This window comes from Pongo abelii, chromosome 3 (assembly GCF_028885655.2).
Source record: "Pongo abelii isolate AG06213 chromosome 3, NHGRI_mPonAbe1-v2.0_pri, whole genome shotgun sequence".
Classification (NCBI taxonomy): Eukaryota; Metazoa; Chordata; class Mammalia; order Primates; family Hominidae; genus Pongo; species Pongo abelii.
Genome location: NC_071988.2, coordinates 97,116,457 through 97,139,477, shown reverse-complemented (window position 1 = coordinate 97,139,477; position 23,021 = coordinate 97,116,457). Strand labels below are relative to the sequence as shown.

At 42.7% G+C, this 23,021-nt stretch overlaps 2 protein-coding genes across 8 annotated transcripts in view; both read left to right on the top strand.

Moving 5' to 3' along the window:
* SDAD1 (SDA1 domain containing 1) overlaps nucleotides 1-2,428 on the top strand; it is a 44,530-nt gene extending 42,102 nt beyond the window's left edge. For both annotated transcript variants that reach the window (XM_024246000.3, XM_009240100.4), the window contains one exon: nucleotides 1,569-2,428. In XM_024246000.3, coding sequence (XP_024101768.1) covers nucleotides 1,569-1,616 — 48 coding nt within the window. In that variant the 3' untranslated portion in view covers nucleotides 1,617-2,428. The remainder of the gene's footprint in view (nucleotides 1-1,568) is intronic.
* Nucleotides 2,429-8,606: 6,178 nt separating this feature from the next.
* Nucleotides 8,607-23,021, top strand: part of NAAA (N-acylethanolamine acid amidase) — a 28,635-nt gene continuing 14,220 nt past the window's right edge. For 4 of the 6 annotated variants that reach the window (XR_010139728.1, XM_009240098.4, XM_009240096.4 and 1 more), the window contains exons 1-4: nucleotides 8,607-10,163; nucleotides 10,730-10,894; nucleotides 14,669-14,795; nucleotides 19,547-19,637. Coding sequence is in view for 5 of the 6 variants with exons in the window: in XM_009240098.4 (XP_009238373.2) it covers nucleotides 9,781-10,163; nucleotides 10,730-10,894; nucleotides 14,669-14,795; nucleotides 19,547-19,637 (766 nt within the window). In the remaining variant the exon portion in view is untranslated. The remainder of the gene's footprint in view (nucleotides 10,164-10,729; nucleotides 10,895-14,668; nucleotides 14,796-19,546; nucleotides 19,638-23,021) is intronic. The other 2 variants (XM_009240099.4, XM_002814887.4) reach the window with 1 other exon arrangement.

Here is a 23,021-nt window from a genome sequence, read left to right as displayed (position 1 = left end):
AAATTCCCATAACCAACATTAGCTAACACATTTAGTTCTTAGCATGAGACTTCACTATTCCAGGGCTTTCCATTTATTAACTTGTTTAATCAGTATACAACAGTATTTGCAGTTACTGTGATTAAACCAATTTTGCAGATGAGAAAAATAAGACACAATTAGATGAATCTGGAAAATACCTCCTTAGCCAAATTAAGTTGAAATGAACTTACAGATTTTTGTTTTGCCTTAAGTATCCCAGCTCTTCTGCTTTTCTGCAAAGACTTACCAAGACCCAGGTGTGAGTTAAAGGCAAAGAGTCAACTGGAAATCATAAAATCCAAAAAGTTTGAACATTTGTATGTAGAGCCAGGTAACTTCTACTCCGAAACTGTTTTAGGTGTATCTTGTTAAAATTTAAGCTAGAATTTTAAAATAAAAATTAAATAAAAGCTAGAGATTTTTAAAAGTTTCTAGGACAAAGAATAGTGCTTGGGGAATTAATGGAATAGTATCCATCACAAACTTAAGGTGTATACATTGGTCTTGGTTAACTTTAATTTTGGTTTATTTTTGATCATCTTTAATATTATGTTTGTTTTCTTTTGACATGTAAAACTTTATAAGGGCTTTTGTAGGTTCGCTTCAGACACTGATCCTTCAGTCTTCTTTTTCTGTAGATGTTAAATTCTTCACCTTCCAATTCTACCCTGGGGATCTTGAAGAACCCAGCCTCTTTGGTTAGAGACAAACTCCAGGAGATGAAAGCCTAGATTGAATCTTATTATGATATACAATTCACTGCTTTCATTCTTCGTGTTCACTTTACATACTTCCAACACAAAATAATTAAACAAGTTAAAAATTAGAGCCTGTATTAACTAGAATAAATATTTTGCCATAAGCTACAATTGTCAGGGCTTCAATTTCTGAGTTAATAACTTCATGTTTGAGCCATTATAAAGGGTTAGTGTTAGCGTATACTTAGAACATTTTCTTAGTTTGTTTATTGCATAAAACAAACCCATTTGAAAATCAGTAAATAAGGTAACACTTTTCTTTGTTTCAGATTTTATATTGATAGAGTTATCATAAATCCACACAAGTGCTGAATGCCATTTTAAAGTCTTTGAATGATCCATACATGCCATATTTAGTGGAATATATGTGATATTGGGAAAGGTGATTGATTATGAAGAAAAATCTGTTTTCCTGTTACTTTTAATTTAGACAATGTGTTCCATCCACAACTCCAAAATATTAAGAGCCATATAGACCAAATAAGTATTATTTATTATCCCTGGAGACAGGGATAATAAATAGTAATCTCTGCATTCCGTAGCTGCTCCTGTTTTGAGCTTATGCCTCCATGAGTTGGGAACAGCAGTCAAGAGTTTTGCATATTTCCTAGCAGTAATATGCCCCATCCTCGATACAGATTTGATCTGTTTTGGAATATTTTATCATTTATAGTTTTTCAGGATGGTGTATTGACTTGGTGATTCCTTTTTAGTAAACTTTCATGTAACCAAATTCGTATAATAGGGTACCCAAGAGTTATCATGTTTCAATACTTTTTTATCTTACAGTTGGCGCTACGAGATGCACTTTTGAAAAAGAGAAAAAGAATGAAGTAACTTCCCGGCAAGTTTTCCATTCCAAGAAGAATGCTGAGTTTGTGTCATTACTCTGAAAATTGGTAAATCAAGCATGTTTGTTTACATTAAAAAGTCCAGACACACTGTATTGTGAAAACTGCTGAACATGTGGCAGCAATTTGGTGGTTTTATTTTGGAGACGGCTAATGGTAGGAATGTTAATGTAAATAGTGGTGGTAATGTAAAATCATTTCATGTATCATTCATGCAAAAAAAAGTATGCATTGAGTGCCTATTCATTGTCACTGTAGATGTAAAACGAATGAGCTGTAACCCCTTCACTCAAGGCATTGACAGCTTAGCTGTGAGGGTGGACACACATATGTGTATTTACAGTGCAGTGTAAATAGTTCTCTAGTAGAGGTTAACTCCCTATTTCTGTGAGGTCATTGAGGCCTTACGGACTAACTCTGTGGGGATAGGAGTTATGTATTCTTATAAAACAAAACAAAACAGGACAATGTTACAAGAGTAAGAGGTTCTTACTTGTACATAGGCTTTCCTGCTGAAAACAGGCCCCTGCTGTACAGATTTTGGGTACATAATTTAGCTCTTTTAGTCAATCCAAAAGATTTAAGTGACCCCCTGTGTTTTTTTTTTTGAATGCCATGTAAAGGCTTTTTGGTTAAGACCTCACTTTTAAAACTGCCTTAAGTATAAATAGTGCCTTTGGAATATATTTAGTTCATCATTTGAGCTGCCTTCATACTGGTTTCCTCAGCCTTCCTTCAGCCTGTAATATTTTCAGCCCGCTGTTTACCTTGTCACAATAAAAGGTTTCTAATGCCAAATAGGTACCTTTGTATGTGGAGTGGTGTGTGGTGTTCTACGTTCCACAGGCATGCTACATCCATTTCAGGGGACGGTCTGTTTGCATGCAAATTTTTGCATTTGGAAATAGTTTGGTGCCTTTTGCTTCAGGTTTCTTAGATAATGTTGTAGTAGATCTTACCTCAAGTTAGAGTAAAGGGCAATTTTCTACACTCAGAAAGCATTTTCTTTTTTATTTATTTGTTTTTTGTTTTTTGTTTTTTTTTGAGACGAAGTTTCACTCTTGTTGCCAAGGCTGGAGTGCAATGGCGCAATCTTGGCTCACCACAACCTCTGCCTCCTGGGTTCAAGCTATTCTCCTGCCTCAGCCTCCCAAGTAGCTGGGATTATAGGCGTGCGCCACCATGCCCGGCTAATTTTGTATTTTTGTTTTAGTAGAGATGGGCTTTCTCCCGACATGAGGTGATCCCAGAGTGCTGGAATTACAGGCGTGAGCCACTGCGCCTGGCCTAGAAAGCAATTTCTAAAACCAGTGTTCTTATTTCCTTTCCAGTTTCTTCTGTTCACTTTCTACATTCAACTTCAGTTTTATTTCAATGAGACTTAGAGACTTTCCCTAAAATGTCCCAGATTGCTGTTGGGGGATTAGTCAAGTCACCAGAGTCAAGCCCCAGCAACTTTAGTGCTTTACAGGAAGTGTTTGATGCAAATTTGTATATTTTAGACCTGAAACTGCTCCTTTTTTTTTTTTTTTTGCATTTTTGAACTGGGTGTCTCCTCCTGTGTCTAGATCCAGAAAGTGAAAAAAATTCAAAATAGCAACAAGTTTTCATAGCTTTATTGTGTGAATTGTGATGGCGCCTGGAAGTTTCATTCTTCCTCTAGATTTTCCCACTCAACTTAGATACCAAGAGACCAAAGTCCATTCTGTGTTCTGACTTCTGCTCTTCTGCTGTGCCCTTACCCTCTTCTTAACTAGCCTTTCTTACATGCAAGACAGAAGGATACAGTGTGTGGTTTATAATGCATATTCTGAACTTTTATTTCTTTAATCCCATAGTATCTTATTTCTATCTGATTCCTTTTATTATTTTCCAAATCTTCTCTTGAGAATATTTTGTTTGCTATCCATTTGAAGATGAGATTCTCAGAAGGGTGAATGCTTCAGTAGAGGGTAGGTGAGCTTGCAAGGTGAATTCTACTTTGAAGAAGTCATCAGTGTCTGAACTTGAGCTATTTAGTCTCAAATTTTGTCAACATAGAGAATGAAGCCATTCAGGGATGAAGCAGGGACCAACGTCAAAATTTGCAGAATGGGAATTAGTAGCCTCTATGAAAATTCCAGAAAAAAACTGGAATTTTTTAAAAATCCCAAACTCTTTATCGACATATAAAGAAGAGTACAAGTACCATCAAGTGTACTTAAACTCAGTGAATTTTCACAAGCTAAATACATTCCTGTAACCAGCACTCAGATTAAGAAACATTACAGACACCTTGAAACCTCCTTCGTGAGTGGAGAACTTTTAAGAAATGCAGCATCACTAAGACTTTTATTTTTTCTTTCAGAGACTGGGTCTTGCTCTGTCACCTAGGCCAGAGTGTAGTGGTGCAATCAGAACCCACTGCAATGTTGAACTCCTGGGCTCCAGAGATCCTCCACAGGCCCAGGCCAGTATGCCTGGCTATTAATCATTTTTTAAAATTTATTTTTAATAGAGACAGGGTCTCGCTATGTTGCCCAGGTTGGTCTCAAATTTCTGACCTCAAGTGATCCTCCCACCTTGGCCTCCCAAAGTGCAGGGGTAATTACAGGTGGGAGCCCCCATGTCTGGCCAGCACTAAGATTCTTTTTTTTTTTTTTTTTGAGACAGTCTCACTCTGTCACCCGGGCCGGAATGCAGTGACACGATCTCAGGTCACTGGGATTACAGGCGCACACCACCATGCCTGGCTGATTTTTTGTATTTTTAGTAGAGATGGTTTCACCATGTTGGCCAGGCTAGTCTCGAACTCCTGACCACCTCTAGTGATCCACCGTCCTCGGCCTCCCAAAGTGCTGGGATTACAGGTGTGAGCCACCACATCCAGCCAAGATTCTTAATGGCACAGAAAAGTGGTGTGGTGTGGAAAAACATGGGTATCTGTAGTCAAATGGTGATTCAGGAGAATCTAATTCTGAATGCAAAGAAGCTTAAGCAATACCTTAATTTATTTCACTTTTTAAAAACATAGAAGAGTAGATATGTGATTTTCAAATAATTTTGACAAAAAACTTAAGAAAACTCTTTCAATACATACACATTTTTAAATTCTAGTAAGAAAGCATTGTATCATAGTTTAAATGCCAGTGAATTTTTCTTCAAGGTACATAAAATAATGGTGCTTCGTATAACTACAATTTCATAAATAAAATATGCATATGAAAGTAGTTGCTAGGTTTGGGTGATGGGAATATAACTGACTGGATTTTTTCCTTTACATTAAAAAAAATTTTTTTACAGCTCATGGCCATGAACTCCTTTACATTTTAAATATTTTGTAATGTTGCTTATCAAACATTTCTACCAAAAATTTTTTTTAATCTAAAATACTTCTAGTTCCATCTTCGTAAGATCCAATTTTGTTGTACTTGCTATTCCTAATATCTATGTTACCATCAGAGATGTTTTTAAAAGAAATTTGGCCAAGGAGGAAAAGAAAATTAAGAACAAAATGGAAACCCTAATTCTGGGAAATGTTACAAAAGGGGAAGTTTAAAAGAATTACATGGAAACTAAGAATAAATGATATTCAACAGAACATCTTGTTTTAAGGATACTTAAATCTTTTTAAATCATTTAAACATTTTATCATTTTGTGATTTTTAAAAAACATACATAAAATATAGAAAATAATGAAACGTTCATCTCCAAGTTTTATTCAGTGTTAATATTTTGCTTTTTTTTAAAAAAAAAAAAAACTAGAACATCAAGAGTATAATTATGTCTCAGCCATTTCCCCGCCTCTTCTCAGGGATAACCCTTATCTAGAAGTTGATGAACATTAAGAGTATAACTATGTCCCACTCAGCCATTTCCCAACCCCTTCTCAGGGATAATCCTTATCCAGAAGTTGATGCCTATCATTCCTGTAGTTATTTTTTCTTTCACTTTTATATTTGTATGTATATATAAATTTTTACATAAGCAGTTATCATTGTATAAATTCTTTTGCTATGTAACTTAACATTAGATTCTTGATAGATGAAGATTCATTTTAATTGTTGTATAGTTTCCATTGTTTATTCATACATCCACAATTTATCATTCTACCAAAAAGCAGTTAGGTTGTTTTCCACTTTTTTTGCTATTTAAAAACCTTGCAGGCTGGGCGCAGTGGCTCACGCCTATATCCCAACACTTTGGGAGGCTGAGGCAGGCAGATCACCTGAGGTCAAGAGTTTGAGATCAGCCTGGCTAACATGGTGAAACCCTGCTCTACTAAGAAATACAAAAATTAACCAGGCATGGTGGCACATCCCAGATACTTGGGAGGCTGAGGCAGGAGAATCACTTGAAGGCAGGAGGGGGAGGTTGCAGTGAGCTGAGATCACACCACTGCACTCCAGCCTGGGTGACAGAGTGAGACTCCCTCTCAAAAACATTAACTAATTAATTAATTTAATTAAAACCTTGCTGCAGTAAGCATCTTTGAACATGTCTTCTAGGGTTCATGGTCTTAGAGTTTTTTCTTTAAACAAAGTTTAGATAGAAAATTGAAAATGGGCTGGGCGCAGTGGCTCACGCCTGTAATCCCAGCACTTTGGGAGGCCGAGGCAGGCGGATCACTTGAGGTCAGGAGACCAGCCTGGCCAGCATGGTGAAACCCTGTCTCTACTAAAAATGCAAAAAAATTAGCCAGGTGTGGTGGTGCGCACCTGGAATCCCAGCTACTCAGGAGGCTGAGGCAGGAGAATTGCTTGAACTTGGGAGGCAGAGGTTGCGTGAGCCGAGATTACGCTATGGCACTCCAGCCTGGGCGACAGCAAGATTTTGTCTCAAAAAAAAAAAGAAAAAAAAGAAAAAAGAAATCCAGAAAACTGAAAATGAAATCACTGGGTTTGTAGGGTCTGCAGTTCTTCAACTTTACTAGGCAATACTGAATTATACTATATTCTCATCAGTAACTCATGTAAGTTTGTATCTTACTACATCCATGTCAACAAGATGTTATTAGACTTTGAAACTTTAGACAACCCTTATGTTTATGAAATGGTATCATGGTTTAATTTGCATTTCATTGATTACTAGAGAGGTTGAAATAACTTCACATTTTTATGTTCATTTGGGTTTTCCTCTTTTTATAGCCTTTTGTTTTCCTTATTTTTTTTAGTAATAAAAACATAGGAGATCTTTATGTATTCTAGATCCTAATTCTTTATCAATTACCTATGTTGCAGGTATCTCCACAGATAAACAATGCGATATCTATGATAAACTAAGTTCCCATATATACTTTGGGCCTAGGATTTTCAAAACCATTTCTGGATCCTTTTTAACAGTCCTTGCTCTAGCTTCTCTCTTTCCTCTCATATTTTACTATAAGCAGCAAGAAGCCAGGTAGCAACTTCGACATTTTGCTTGGAGATCTAGCTAGAGTACCTAGTTCCTTAGGTACATTTTTCTGTGTTCCGCATTACTCTAGGTGATCATGTTAAACATTCTGGCACTACATAATGAACCTCTTACTTCCAGTTTCCAATAACATTCTCACTTCTGAAGTGGCTACTGCTGGCAGTCTCCTTCAAGACCATCAGACTGTTTCTTTCTTAGGATGGTTTGTTTCTCAAGGGACTTCTACTAATCATCAGTCTGTTAGGAACTTTAGGCTCTCGCTAACATTCTGCTCAAAATTATTACAGTTTCTCCCTACTACCAGTGTCAAAGCAATACATTTTTAGGCATGTGTTATGGTAGCACTACACTTACATTCCCAAACAAATCTGTATTAATGATCTGTCACATACCAAATTACCTCAAAACTTAGTGGCATAAAGTGATAAACATTATTTCACAGTTTCTTTTTTTTTTGGGTGGGGGGACAGTCTCACTGTCACCCAGGCTGGAGTACAGTGGTGCGATCTTGGCTCACTGCAACCTCCATCTCCTGGGTTCAAGCAATTCTCCTGCCTCAGCCTCCCGAGTAGCTGAGATTACAGGCACCCGCCACCACGCCCAGCTAATTTTTATATTTTTAGTAGAGACAGAGTTTCGCCATGTTGGCCAGGCTGGTCTCAAACTCCTGACCTCCAGTGATCTGCCCGCCTCGGCCTCCCAAAGTGCTGGGATTACAGATGTGAGCCACCGTGCCTGGCCTGCTTCACAGTTTCTATGGGTTAGGAATTTGGGGGTGGCTTAGCTGAGGCAGGAAGATCCACTTCCACCATGGCTCACTCAGATGACTTGACAAGAAGCCTCAGTTCCTCTCTGGCTCTTGGTAGAAGCTCTCAGTTCCTCAACAAAGGGACTTTGTTTTTTCTTTTTTTTCAATTTTATTTACTCCTTTTTTGGAGACAGGGTCTCACTTTGTCACTTAGGCTGGAGTACAGTGGCATGATCATAGCTCACTGCAGCCTCAAACTCCTGGGCTCGAGTAATCCTACCTCAGCCTCCCAAGTAGCTGGGACTAGAGATATGTGCCACCATGCCCGGCTAATTTATTTTTAATTGTTTGTAGAGATGGGGTCTCACTGTTGCCCAGGCTGGTCTCCAACTCCTGGGCTCAAGCAGTCCTCCTGCCTGACTCTCCAAGTGCTGAGATTTGTGTCCAGCCACAAAGGGACATTTTCATAGGGCTTCCTCAGGACATGACAATTGGCTTCCTATAGTGAGCAATTCAAGAGAGCAAGGAGAAACCCACAGTGTCTTTTGTGACCTAGTCTTGGAAGTCAACCACCACCAATTCTGATTCTATTCATTAAACCAAGTGACCTCAGATGATCAGCCAGCCAAAGTGCTGGGATGACAGGCGTGAACCACCATGTCTGGCAAGAAATTTTGTAATTCCTTTAAGTGTTATCCTTAAAAACAAGTTATTGATTATAAAAGTTGTATTTCTTCGTCCTAAAATTGGTAAAAAAATAAAAAAAATTAAAAATGTGTTCAGTTTCTACTATCCATTTAGTTTAGTGTTTTTTTTTTTTTTTTTTTGAGACGAAGTTTTGCTCTTGTCACTCAGGCTAGAGTGCATTGGCACAATCTCGGCTCACTGCAACCTCTGCCTCCCAGGTTCAAGAGATTCTCCTGTCTCAGCCTCCCAAGTAGCTGGGATTACATGTGCCCACCACCACGCCCGGCTAATTTTTGTATGTTTAGTAGAGACAGGGTTTCACCATGTTGGCCAGGCTGGTCTCAAACCTCTGACCTCAGGTGATCCACCCGCCTCAGCCCCCCAAAGTGCTGGGATTACAAGCCTAAGCCACCATGCCCGGCCCTTTCATTTAGTTTCTACTATTCATGTACACATGTACCCTGTTTTACCCACAGACAACTGTGCTAACCGTTAAGAATGTCCCAGCCTTACTAAGATTTTCCTAAGTTTGTCTCCCAGACATTGGGAACTCAAAGGTGAGGAAACTTAGGTGTGAAGGTGGATTGTGGATTCAGACCTTACTTGGAGGCCAGTGCAGAGACACACCAGCAGAGTGACCTCGGGCACATGGCTTCACCTCTCCAAGCCTCACGCTCCTCATCAGTAAAGCGAGGATTAGTGGAACCTACCTGTTGGCTTGTTTTGATGATTAAATGAGATAATGTCCGCAAAAAATATTTGGCAGATAAATGTTAACTAAATTTTGAGCTTTTAAAAAATGTTTTACCAGCCAGGCGCGGTGGCTCACGCCTGTAATCCCAGCACTTTGGGAGGCCGAGGCCGGTGGATCACCTTAGGTCAGGAATTCGAAACCAGTCTGGCCAACATGGTGAAACCCTGTCCCTACCAAAAATACAAAAATTAGCCAGGTATGGTGGTGGACGCCTGTAATCCCAGCTACTTGAGAGGCTGAGGCAGGAGAATCGCTTGAACCCAGGAGGCGGAGTTGGCAGTGAGCCGAGATCACGCCGCGGCACTCCAGTCTGGGCAATAGAGTGAGGCTACATCTCAAACAAACAAGCAAGCAAGCAAACAAAGTTTAACTGAAAAGGCTTTCCTGACACCTTTTCGCTACTGAAAATCTTAAAGCCCCTCCCGGCCGCAGCCTACACTCCTTCGGCCCAAGCAGGTGCGCTGGAACCGGGAGTTGGTGAGAAGCCGACTGCCGGCAGCCCCAACCCTTAGCGGCCCCGCGGTCAGGGACCTCCAGGCCGGATGGAGAGTCGGGGCGGGCTAGTGGATGCGCGGCGGGGACGGGAGGTGTCGCCGCTCGGGCTTGTCGGTGACGGGGGCGGGCGGGTCGTGCGCGGGCCCCACCTCCAGCCATCGCGGCCCAGCCCCAGCTCCTCCTCCTCCACGGCTTACCGGGGCTCCGACAGCGGCTGCAGCTCTCCAAGTTGCGGCCGCTGGAGCCCGAGCCATGCGGACCGCGGACCGGGAGGCGCGCCCGGGGCTTCTGTCCCTGCTGCTGCTGCTGGCCGGGGCCGGGCTGTCAGCCGCCTCGCCCCCAGCAGCGCCGCGCTTCAACGTGAGCCTGGACTCGGCCCCCGAGCTGCGCTGGCTGCCCGTGCTGCGGCACTACGACTTGGACTTGGTGCGCGCCGCGATGGCGCAAGTCATCGGGTGAGCTGGGGCCCTGGACGGGGTCTGCGGGGACACCGGCCCTGCGGGTCGGAGTCAGACGCGCGCCGCTCAGAGTGCTTTAAACGGGGACGCTTTAAAAGGGCTCCTTGGAGAACTGGCTTTGGCTGCCGCCCTGAGCAGCGTCGGGGTTGGGGAGAATCCAGCGCGGCAGGTTCGGCTTTCAAGTTCGGTGGCACGCCAGTCCTTGAGCCATTCCGGGTCAGCGTGGCGCGCGAGTTGTCGCCCGGGCTGCATAGCTACCGAGGAGGGGCAACCCGCGCCTTCCTTGCGGGCCTCGCGGGCCTTCCAAGCTTGCCCCTTTGGGACCAGCCTCACTCGCCCTCCCCATTCCGAGTTTTCTTACCCGCCGCCTTCCCCCCGCCCCCTTCCCCCCACTCCCGGGAGGCTGCGGATTGAGTGACGCCGCGCCTGGGCGGTCCACTGACTGGGGAGCCGTGGCCCTGAGACCTCACGCCCTAAGGATGTAGCCCCGCTCGCAGTGCACACGCAGTCGCACGCCACCGACCTCTGAGCGGGTCAGACGCCCTTGTGCTTTTTGTTTCTAGGGACAGAGTCCCCAAGTGGGTGCACGTGTTAATCGGAAAAGTGGTCCTGGAGCTGGAGCGCCTGCTGCCCCAGCCCTTCACCGGCGAGATCCGCGGCATGTGTGACTTCATGAACCTCAGCCTGGCGGACTGCCTTCTGGTCAACCTGGCCTACGAGTCCTCCGCGTGAGTGCCCCAAGCCGGCGCAGAGTAACGCGGAGCTTGCGGGGGCCTCCGACACAGACTAGCGGGAGGAGACATGTTTTCCGTGTGATAAAAACAGGGTGGTGCCTGCTTGCCCCGAAACCTCCAGCGTTTCCTCTTTGCCTCTGTGGGTAAATCTGAGCTGCACATCTTAGGCTTCGAGAGGGAAAGCAGCTTCTCCGATTCAACACTAAACTTTCCCTCTACCGGTAGCCCCGGGTTTTCTCTTCCCCAATCCAGGTAGCGTACTTTTAAAATTCTGCTCAAAGGCTGGGCGCGTTGGCTCACGCCTGTAATCCCAGCACTTTGGGAGGCCAAGGTGGGCAGATCACGAGGTTAGGAGTTCGAGACCAGCCTGGCCAACATAGTGAAACCCCGTCTCTACGAAAAACACAAAAAATTAGCCAGGCGTGGTGGTGGGCACCTGTAATCCCAGCTACTTAGGAGGTTGAGGCAGGAGAATCACTTGAACCCGGGAGGCGGAGGTTGCAGCGAGCCGCGATCGCGCCACTGCACACCAGCCCTGGCGACAGTGTGAGACTCTGTCTCAAAAAAAAAAAAAAAAAAAAATCTGCTCAAAACGTACTTTTCCAGGAAGTTTTTGAAACTAAGCCTCCTCTCATCTGGACCCTTTAGTTAACTCAGTGGCCTTCCAGCTCTATACTGGCAGTGGCTCATCTCTGCCCTTATTTGTCGCCCTGCATTTATCCTTTCGTGTGTGTCGTGGCTGAAGTGTCTGTGTCCACCAGGGCTGGGGCGACAGGGAACACTGCTCTAATAGGGCCAGCCAGTGTTTGGACCGGGAAGCGGGCATGATAAAATGTGCACCCAGGCTGGGCGCGGTGGCTCACGCCTGTAATCCCAGCACTTTGGGAGGCCGAGGCGGGTGAATCACCTGAGGTCAGGAGTTCAAGACCAGCCTGGCCAACATGGTGAAACCCCGTCTCTACTAATAATAAAAAAAAATTACCAGGGCCTGGTGGCGGGCACCTGTGAATCCCAGCGCTACTCGGGAGGCTGGGGCAGGAGAATCACTTGAACCCAGGAGACAGAGATTGCAGTGAGCCGAGATGGCACCGTTGCACTCTCCAGCCTGGGTGACAAAGCGAGATTCCATATCAAAAAAAAAAAAGTGCACCCAGAAGTGAAAGCAACATGGAGTGTGTGGTTGATCCCAGGCAAAGTGCAGGGGACCACTAAAGGTTTATGGGCTCAGTAACAGGCCCTGGAATAAAGAGAGGTTTTGACTTGGTTTCTTCCTTCAATACTTATTGTTTTGCCACCAGACTAGCTTCATCTTGTAACCTCTTGTACATACTTAGAGCTTCTTGCTGCCTAAAGATGATGGGGGTAGAAAAGATCTTGGAATAATGAAACTTTACTGGCCCAGGCATTTTCCCAGAACACCTAGACAGAGTAAGCTAAAAAGCACTGGGACTGCCTTCCTCTTCAGGAAATGCTTTCAGGCACAGAAAAGACACAGGCCTGCTAAATAACATGCTTTTCAGTTGAACTAAGTTATTATAATTTTACCACCTCCCTCTCCTACCTCCAACTTTTTCCTATTTTTAACTTACAGCTTTCTCAATGAAAAATCACGAATCATTTTTACCCTCATCTGTTGGAGTCACCATATTCAAACAGATTAAAGCAAAAGTTCTAGTAAAAACATTCTAACTTTTGGATTTGATACTAAGGTATTTATTGAATTGCCTAATAGAAAGCACCATTCAATTCCACTAGCATTAACAAAGGAAATGCTTTCTTCTCATGTTGGAAGTAAGCCTTCTTGAATTAGAATAATACTAGCTACCCTTTATTGAGCCTACTGGGTGCCAGGCACTTCATGAACACAGCCCCGTGGGGAAGATGGTATCATCTGTTTTGTGATACGGAAACCAAGCCTCAGTGGGGCCACCTTGCTGGAAGTCAGGTGGCTGATGAGTGCTAAAAGCATGGGAATCTCCAGTTCGCTGCTGTGCCTTTCAAAGCAGAGCCTGTTTCCTCATTTATCTCCCGTGCTTGTGCACTGCTGCATCACACTACAACATTTGGGCCTGAGATGAAAGTATTGTTATCTTGCCAATTTTGAAAAATCGCCTTTGAGAGAGATTCCACAAACTTTGCTTTAGTACTTCCCATGTCTTACCAGTCCCCTCCCTGACCTGAACTCTTTGAAGTTAAGCTCAAAAACCTTGGAGGGAGGCCGGCCACAGTGGCTCACGCCTGCATTCCCAGCATTTTGGGAGGCTGAGGTGGATGGATCTCTTGAGCCCAGGAGTTCGAGACCAGCCTGGGCAACATGGTAAAACCTTGTCTCTACAAAAAATACCACAAAATTAGCCGGACGTGGAGGCTTGCACCTGTGGTCCCAGATACTCAGGAGGCTGAAGTGGGAGGATCGCTTCAGCCCAGGAAGTCACGGCTGCAGTGAGCCGAGATTGCACCACTGCACTCCAGCCTGGGTGACAGAGACTCAAAATAAATAAATAAATAAATAAATAACGGAAACCTTGGAGGGAATTAAAACTGACCAAGTTTCCGTCTTTATTTTATTTTATTTATTTATTTTTGAGACGGAGTCTCACTCTGTTACTCAGGCTGGAGTGTAGTGGCGCGATCTTGGCTCGTCGCAACCTCCGCCTCCCTGGTTCAAGCAATTTTCCTGCCTCAGCCCCCGAAATAGCTAGGACTACAGGCGTGTGCCACCATGCCCGGCTAATTTTTGTATTTTTAGTAGAGACGGGGTTGCACTATGTTGGCCAGGCTGGTCTCAAACTCCTGACCTCATGATTCACCCACCCTGGCCTCCCAAAGTGCTGGGATTACAGGCATGAGCCACTGTGCCCTTGCCCAGCCCAAGTTTCCATCTTTAAACAAACAAACAAAAGGTAACACTTTTTTCCCCAATTATAAAAGTAACATGTAATCATTGTAGAAAATCAGTAAATGTAGAAAAGTGAAAAAACAAAGCTAACCACCATCCTGTTATTAAAAAATGACCAGAAAAACCCTTCAGGATATTTTCTCTCAGTTTTGTTCATGTGGATATACATATTTTTCCCCTGGTATTGGACATACTGTATATAAATATTTTTTCATGTACAGTTAAATATTCTCAGAGAATATGGATAGATACTTAACAAGCCTCCTCCTCTTTTTCTCACAATACTTCTGTTCACAGAGATTCCCCCTTTTTTTAAATTATGATCTCTGTGCAAGGAGCTGGGAGAGAGACAGGAAAAGTGCCAAGTCCCTTAAGAGCCAGCCATTTTCCCAAGGGGACAAAATGAAACATTTGTGAAACAATGGTTTAGTGTTACTTTATTTGCTCTGAGGAATTCATATATGGAGAGGTGAGCTTGAGCTGGTTTTGAATCATGTGTTAAATAGAATACATGCTGCCAAGCAGAGGAAAAAGCAGAGTTCAGAGGTCTCCTGAGCCCAGGATAGGTTAGTTTCACTTCGGATTTAGACTGAGGATGACATTCTTACTTACTATGCTTATGATGCCCTCCGTGTGTGCTAAGGGCAAAGATCCTAGAAACACTGAATGAACACAGATGAGTTGTATCCAGTTGTGTTTTTCATCTTGAATTGTTAATCTATATTCTTATATAAGCATTATAGCACATATATCAGTTATAAGGAAGAAAAACTTTTACTTTGAGGATTTGTTTTACAAATGAAAAACTCCTTTTCCTTTTTTTTCTTAGCTGTCTTATTCATTCATGTTGGACTTTTCCCTTTTCTCAGATTCTGCACCAGTATTGTGGCTCAAGACTCCAGAGGCCACATTTACCATGGTCGGAATCTGGATTATCCTTTTGGGAATATCTTACGCAAGTTGACCGTGGATGTGCAATTCTTAAAGAATGGGCAGGTATAATCCGTACCATATAAGATAAAAAATCAGAAAGATTTGCAAACTCAAGTTAGCAGTCATTTGGATGGCCTGCTAACTTAAGTGTGTTATCAGTATAAGACACAAGAAAATCACACCCCTGGAAAAACAAAGTCAGAAGAGAGGTTTGCATCAATTATGCTTATAGGAAGGACGGTCATTTATTATTTATTATTGAGCGTCTACTTAAAGAGGTCACCCAGTTTTCCACAGGGAAATCTCTTTTAGAGAGGGATCAATCATCCACTTATGCAGAGTCAGCTCTTTCCTCTGCTTTCCCATGCCCAGGCTGCTTCTGGAATATGGAGGGGCTGGGTAGTGCAATAACTAGAAACACCCAACTTTGGGATCTGACAGTCCCAGGTTTGAATCTTGATTCTATCAGTTACTGTACTTCCTTTGTGAACCTGAGAAATTACTCATTCCCTAATTTTGCAGACTACAGCTCATGGAGGCTCATAACTACTTTACTGCGATAGTTATAAATGTTAAATGAAGTCGTCTATGTAAAGTTGTAGCCAAATAATAAATGATCCTTCATTCTGCAAGTGTGATTGACCCACACCACTTTCTTGTGTATGATCTTCAAAAAATTATACTTAGATTTTTTGTTTATAGCATGGTCCCTTTAAAACTATAATCTAGTGTGTGCTGTTGTCAACTGTATAAACTTTTAAAGAGACAGAATTAATCAATGTTCATTGAGTATGCAAAGCATGTTTTGCTGTAAAACAGAATACAGAGTGCAAAAGCCAGATTTTGGCTGTAAGGACAAGGACTATATTCCCTTTGTTCTTTGCATTTAGGGGTTGATTCACAAATACTAAAAACTCATTTACTAACTACTCAGTCATCTGCTTTTACAAACACTTTTTTTCATAAAAAATTCAAACAGTACAGAAATATTTAAAGTAAAAATTTCTCCTTTCCAGTCCCATTTCTTTACTTCGCCACTATTAACAATTTGATTTCTAGCTGAATTACTTTAAAAATGATTTTAAGTGGTAATGATAATATAAATGCATAATAAATTCTCAACGGAAATCTGCAAAATATTAAGTTATTACTGAATGAAGGATAATATTATTTATTATTTATTCATGTTTTTTCTCCATTATTCTATAATAAGCTAATACTCTTATAAAGAGACAAAGGAATAAATGCAATAAAAATAAATTATTTCAGCTGCTCTGAAACTCACTCTAATAGTTATTGCTTCATTTGTTTTTGTTTTTCCTGGAGTTCCCATGAAATAATCTATAGAGAAATAGTCTGTAGAGGTAGTTTTACTCTCAGTACTCAGGTGACTGTTACTGAATATAGACAGTTTACACTTGGGTATTGCTTTTCTATGGAGGACTTATGGCCAAGAAATTGTTTTATGAAATAAAGAACAGGTTATCCACAAAATAATTCATCTCTCATTCTTGTCTAGTGTTTGTAATCTTAAAAGTATTTTTGGCTGGGCGCAGTGGCTCACGCCTGTAATCCCAACACTTTGGGAGGCCGAGGCGGGCGAACCATGAGGTCAGGAGTTCAAGACCAGCCTGGCGAATGTGGTGAAACCCCGTCTCTATTAAAACTACAAAAAAAAAAAAATCAGCTGGGCGTGTGGGTGGGTGCCTGTAATCCCAGCTACTTGGGAGGCTGAGGCAGGGGAATCGCTTGAACCTAGGAGGCGGAGGTTGCAGTGAGCTGAGACCGCACCACTGCACTCCAGCCCAGTGACAGAGTGAGACTCCATCTCAACAACAACAAAAGTATTATCATACACAGGACCTCATTCGATCCCCCCAGCAGCCCTGTGAAGCAGGCATAAGTCAACATTTTTATCTTTACTTTCTAGATGAGGGGGCCCAGCTTCGCAGAGACTGACTTGCCTCAAATCACAAGGCCTCTAGAGACATGGCAGAGGTAGGGCCAGAACCCAGGCGTTAGGCCTACTGATAGTTTTCGTTTACAGCCTTAATTAGGCTGTAAATTATTATTATTATTATTACTATTGTTTTTATTTTTGAGACAGAGTCTGGCTCTATCACCCAAGCTGGAGTGCAGTGGCGCGATCTCGGCAACCTCTGCCTCCCGGGTTCAAGCAATTCTCCTGCCTCAGCCTCCCAAGTAGCTGGGACTATAGGAGGGTGCCACCACAGCCGGCTAATTTTTGTATTTTTAGCAGAGACGGAGTTTCACTATGTTGGCTGGTCTTGAACTCCTGAGCTCAGATAATCCACCCGCCTCGGCCTCCCAAAGTGCTGGGATTACAGGTTTGAGCCACTGCACCAGGCACCAGGCTGTAACTTAAAATTCCCTGCTAAGGGTTTGTTTATGTTAACTGACTAGGCAGAAACAACTGGGAAGTACAAACAGAAGTAAAGACAGATTTCCAGAGCTGCAAGATAAAATATCTTACAAATTATATCTCAAAATTATTTATAATTATGTATTGTAATTGAAAACTACGATGTGATTTTTGATCTCATAGCTTCAGTTTTCTCAGCCCTCCAGGAGTGACCCTGACGGTCACGGTGTCATGCAAATGAGGTGGCCATATAATTACTTTTTATTTTCCATATAATTACATTTGAGTAGTAAGGAAGACTTATTTCTGCTTTACCACCATCTGTGGAGATGAGACACTCATGGAGGCCCTCAGTAAGTCTGAGGGCTGAGGTCATTTATAAAACTAAGGCCACTGCATTCTCCCTTGTAATTCAGCCACCTTAAATTATTTTTACAAGCAGATAAGGTAAAAATAAATAATTAAATGAAAAACATTACTGACCTAATTTTTCTAAGGAAAATATCAATCTAGGACTATTTATTTCTTAAAATATAATGGTATTAGTTAACTTTTATTGAACAGTATGAGTCAGATACTGTTTTAAGTTCTTTTTTTTTTTGAGACAGAGTCTTGTTCTGTTGCAGGCTGGAGTGCAATGGTGCAATCTTGGCTCACGGCAACCTCTACCTCCTGGGTTCAAGCAATTCTCCGGCCTTAGCCTCCCGAGTAGCTGGGACCACAGGTGCATGCCACCACACCCAGCTAATTTTTGTATTTTTGGTAGAGATGGGGTTTCACCGTGTTGGCCAGGCTGGTCTCAAATTCCTGGCCTCAAGTGATCTGCCTGCCTTGGCCTCCCAAAGTGCTGGGATTACAGGTGTGAGCCACCATGCCTGGCCAAAGTACTTATTTGAAAAATAAAATTTGGTATCAGAAATAACTGATAAAGGCTAGCTGTGGTGGCTCACACCTGTAATCGCAGCACTTTGAGAAGCCAAGACAGAAGGATTGCATGAGCCCAGGAGTTTGAGACGAGCCTGGGCCACACAGGGAGACCCTGTCTCTAGGAAAAGCAAAAAAAAAAATTATGTATATGTTTATATATCAGTCAGGTTTGGTGGCATGCACCTGTGGTCCCAGCTACTTGGAAAACTGCGGTAGGAGGATCGCTTGAGCCCAGGAGGTCGAGGCTGCAGTGAGTTGTGATTTCACCATTGCACTCCAGCCTCGGTGACATACAGAGTTTGATTTTTCTCCTGCAGGTTACATAGTGGTATCTTGCAATCACTGGAGCTTGTGACCTTAATTTAAAGTGGGGGTAATGCCTATAATTCATGGGATAGTTGTAAAGATCAAATGAAAGAGCTGTGTAAAAGGATTTTTAAATATTTAAAATTTAAATGTGATTATTATTGGTGAACAGTCCCACTTTGATCTCCTAACTTCACAGAGCTTATAAAATATGTGATATTCATCTCATAATCAAATCAAAGCAAGTTTTATTTTATTTTATTTTATTTTATTTTTGAGACAGAGTTTTACCCTTGTTGCCCAGGCTGGAGTGCGATGGCACTATCTCAGTTCACTGCAACCTCCGCCTCCCGGGTTCAAGTGATTCTCCTGCCTCAGCCTCCCTAGTAGCTGGGATTACAGGCATGCGCCACCATGCCCGGCTAATTTTGTATTTTTAGTAGAATCTGGGTTTCTCCACGTTGGTCAGGCTGGTCTTGAACTCCCGACCTCAGGTGTTCTGCCCACCTTGGCCTCCCAAAGTGCTAGGATTACAGGCGTGAGCCACCGCTCCTGGCCTCAAAACAAGTTTTAAAGTAAGACTCCACTTGCTACTTCTAGGATGGGGCTTCTTAACCTGCTTTGTGCACCCCTTTGGTGAATAATGTTTTATAAATACATAAAATAAAATATGCAGGATTACAAAGAAAATCAGTTGTGTTGAGAACAGCCATTTCAATGTTATACTTTTTCTTAACACATTAAATAGTAAGGCTTAGCAGTGGGTCTAATAACTATCATGATTTCAAAGTAGTAAATTATGGATAGTGTTTCAAAATATCTGCAGCCAGCATTGCGTACGTGAAAATACCTGTGATTTCTACTAGTGGCAAAATTATAGGCAGGATTATGATTGTGTGATTTGTTGCATGCATTCATTATAGAAGGAATTAAATTTCAGTTAGAGGTTAGTGAAAATAAAGATGCATCTTTTTTTTCCCATCCAAGGTCACAAATCTACTAAAATCTATCTATGGACCACGCCCCCGCCACCCCAGCTTAAGGTTAAGAACCTCTGTCTTAGAAGACTATTTCAGAGTTTTATTCTATTATGTTGGAATTTATAAGAAAAAAATCCAGAAAATTGTGGGGCAGAACAGGTGATTTCAGTGTATTTGATTGGAATGGTGAAATGATCCATGTTATCTCTTGATTTCAGATTGCATTCACAGGAACTACTTTTATTGGCTATGTAGGATTATGGACTGGCCAGAGCCCACACAAGTTTACAGTTTCTGGTGATGAACGAGGTAATCAAAACAAACTCCTGTGTAATTTTAGCTACATTATTGTTCAGGTCTATCCAAGCACTTCCTTCACTCGCCCAACAGAATATACAGAACACCCACTATGTGGCAGGGACTTCCATCCTAGGGGGAGAAAATGGACAGTATGCGTGGAAGCAATGAAGATTTCAGGTAGCAATAAGTGCTGCAAAGAAAGCAAAATAGGAAGCTGTGATAGAGAGTGAAGGAGGAGGTGGGGTGGTTAGTACAGGTCAGAGGGTCAGAGAAGGCCTGACCCATGTGATCCAGGAGCTAGTTCTGCAGAAGCCAGGGGAAGACCATTTCTGGTGGTCTTACTGCAAGGATGAAGGCCGTAGGTAGTAATAATAAGCTTGGTGGATTTCAGAAGCCAAAGAAAGTCAGTGTGGTTATAGCATGGGAGTAAGTGGGTAGTGACATTAGAAGTGAAGAAGAGACTGAGGCCACGGTGCAGGGCCACAATGAAGAGTTTGGATTTTAAGCATAATGGAAGCTGTAGGGGGATTGTAGGCCAGGGAGTGAACAGATGTGATTTATATTTTTAACTATTACTTTTGCTGCTCTGTAGAGATTGGGTTGTGTTAGGCTAAGATGGAAGCAGAAGACCATTTGGAAACTACTGTGATAATCTAGGGGATATATGATGCTGTTATACAAGCAACATTTGTAAAGCACGTTCTGGTTTACCATGCACATCCTCACATGTCTTCTTCTTAGACCCTCACAACAGTCCTGTTAGGCAGGGCTGTTATTTTTAACTCCATTCGTTAGGCAGAGAAAGAAATAGGCTGTGAGATGAAATGACAGCTAGTAGTGGGAGAGGAAGTTCTCAGATTGCTCTCCTGGGTCCTGACCCAATTGCTCTTTTCATTGACATCCCCACTGCCATTCTCCAGATCTCAGGGGAACACCATTTAGTTCCACAGTATGTGGGAAATCTAGAGATAAGTGAGCTCTGTGTCTGTCCTCAGCGTGCAGCTGAATCAAGGAGAAGGATATATACAAGGAGTATCTTGAAGTTTAGTGTTGTTTGTCTGATGAACCCTGATTGACTTCATGGTGTTGTTTTTTTGGGGTTTTTGTTTTGTTTTGTTTGTTTGTTTTTGTTTTTTTGAGACGGTCTCGCCTTGTTTCCCAGGCTAGAGTGCAGTGGGCCATCTCAGCTCACTGCAACCTCTGCCTCCCAGGCTCAGCCGATTCTCATGCCTCAGCTTCCTGAGTAGCTGGGATTACAGGACGTGCTACCACACCCGGCTAATTTTTGTATTTTTGGTAGAGACGGGGTTTCACCACGTTGGCCAGGCTGGTCTCGAACTCCGAACCTCAGGTGATCCACCCGCCTCGGCCTCCCAAAGTGCTGGGATTACAGGCGTGAACCACCATGCCCGGCCAGTGTTATTATTTATTCTTATCTTTTACAGAAGGCTTTACCAGGAAGATAGTGATTGCATATATATCAGTGTCCACGATAAGCAGTTCTTTATCCTAATGTATTTCTTCCACATTTTCTCATATCTCAGCTATGTATAGTACTGGTTCTCAACCAGTGGTACCCAAACCACAGCATGACAAAACCTATTACTAAGGTTTTTAATAGAATGCCTATAATCACATGTATATTTATTAAAAATGGCTGGCTTTCATTTTGCAACTCAAGTTGTTTACCAAACTTGATTAGTAGAATCTAAGGTATGAGCAGTTAAAAATAACCAAGTTAGTCTACAACATATGCATTTAATGAAATACTGTCAAACTGCTTTTAGCCAGGCATGGTGGCACGTGCCTGTAGTCCCAGCTACGTGGGAGGCTGAAATGGGAGGATGGCTTGGGCCCAGGAGTTAGAGGCTGCAATGAGCTGTGATATTAAGTCTCTGGACATTATGGGGGGTGCCAGCAATGCCTCAAAGCCACCCTAGGAAAGGATAAAGATATGAGGAAGACTAATGAATGCCACAGGGCATGGGGAGGCTTAACAAAACACCTGGTGGATAAGACCTCAAGACTCCAGGGCCAGCCTGCCTGGGTTTAAATCTTATTGCTGTAGCTGGGTGACCACGATCAAGGAGTTTAACCTGTCAGTGCTTCAGTTTCCTCATCTTGAAAGCAGGGATGGGCCGGGCGCGGTGGCTCACGCCTGTAATCCCAGCACTTTGGGAGGCCGAGGCGGGTGGATCACAAGGTCAGGAGATCAAGACCATCCTGGCTAACATGGTGAAACCCCGTCTCTACTAAAAAAAAACACAAAAAATTAGCCGGGCGTGGTGGCGGGCGCCTGTAGTCCCAGCTAGGCGTGAGGCTGAGGCAGGAGAATGGTGTGAACCCGGGAGGTGGAGCTTGCAGTGAGCCGAGATCACGCCACTGCACTCCAGCATGGGCGACAGAGCGAGACTCCATCTCAAAAAAAAAGAAAAAAAAGCAGGGATGATAATAGCTGCTATGAGGATGAAATGAATTAACGAATATGAAATAACAGCAGTCCCTGGCACAGAGCAAGGGCCACAGAAGTGTTTTTGTTGTTGTTGCATCTCCAGGCCTGGCCTCCTCTGAGTCCTAGACTGGAGCATCCAGCCATCTTCTCAGCATCTCCACTCTGACGTCTACTAGGCATCTTACACTTAACATGCCTAAGCAGATCTCTTGCTTTCTTCTTTTCCCTATTTTCTACCCAACTCTGCCTCTACTCAAATCTGTCCCTCTCCTCGTTTCCCATGTCTCAGAAAATGGCACCTCTACCCAACCAATTGCTACCAGAAATCATCACTGACCCCTCACTCCCTAAGTCTTATCAGCTCTGACAGCAGAACTAGACTGTACCTGTCCATTCTCTCTACCTCCACTGCTGAGCTAGCCCCCATCACACCTGTACTGCCTGATCAGTCCACCTGATCTCCTTGCTACTATTTTTACTTTCTTATAATTCTTTCCCTACCCAGCAACTAGAATGGTCAGGTTGTTCCCCTGCTTAAAACCTATTGTGACAGATATTGCATGATTTCACTTATATGTGGCATCTCCAAGTTTGAACTCATAGAAGCAGAAAGTAGAATGGTGGTTGCTATGCACTGAGGAAAAAGGGAAATGGTCAAAGGGTACAAAGTTTCAATTAGACAGGAGGAATAAGCTCTGGTGATCCACACAGCAAGGTGAGTACAGTTAACAATCATGTATTATATATTTCAAAATTGCTAGAGTGGGTTTTTAAAAATTAATTTTGTTATTGATACACATTACATGTGCATATTTTGGGAGCACATGTGATAATGTGTTACCTTCATATAATCACATCAGAGAAATGCAAATCACATTTTTATTTCTCTTAATGATTAATGATATGGAGTATCTTTTCATGTGCTTACTGGCCATTTGTAT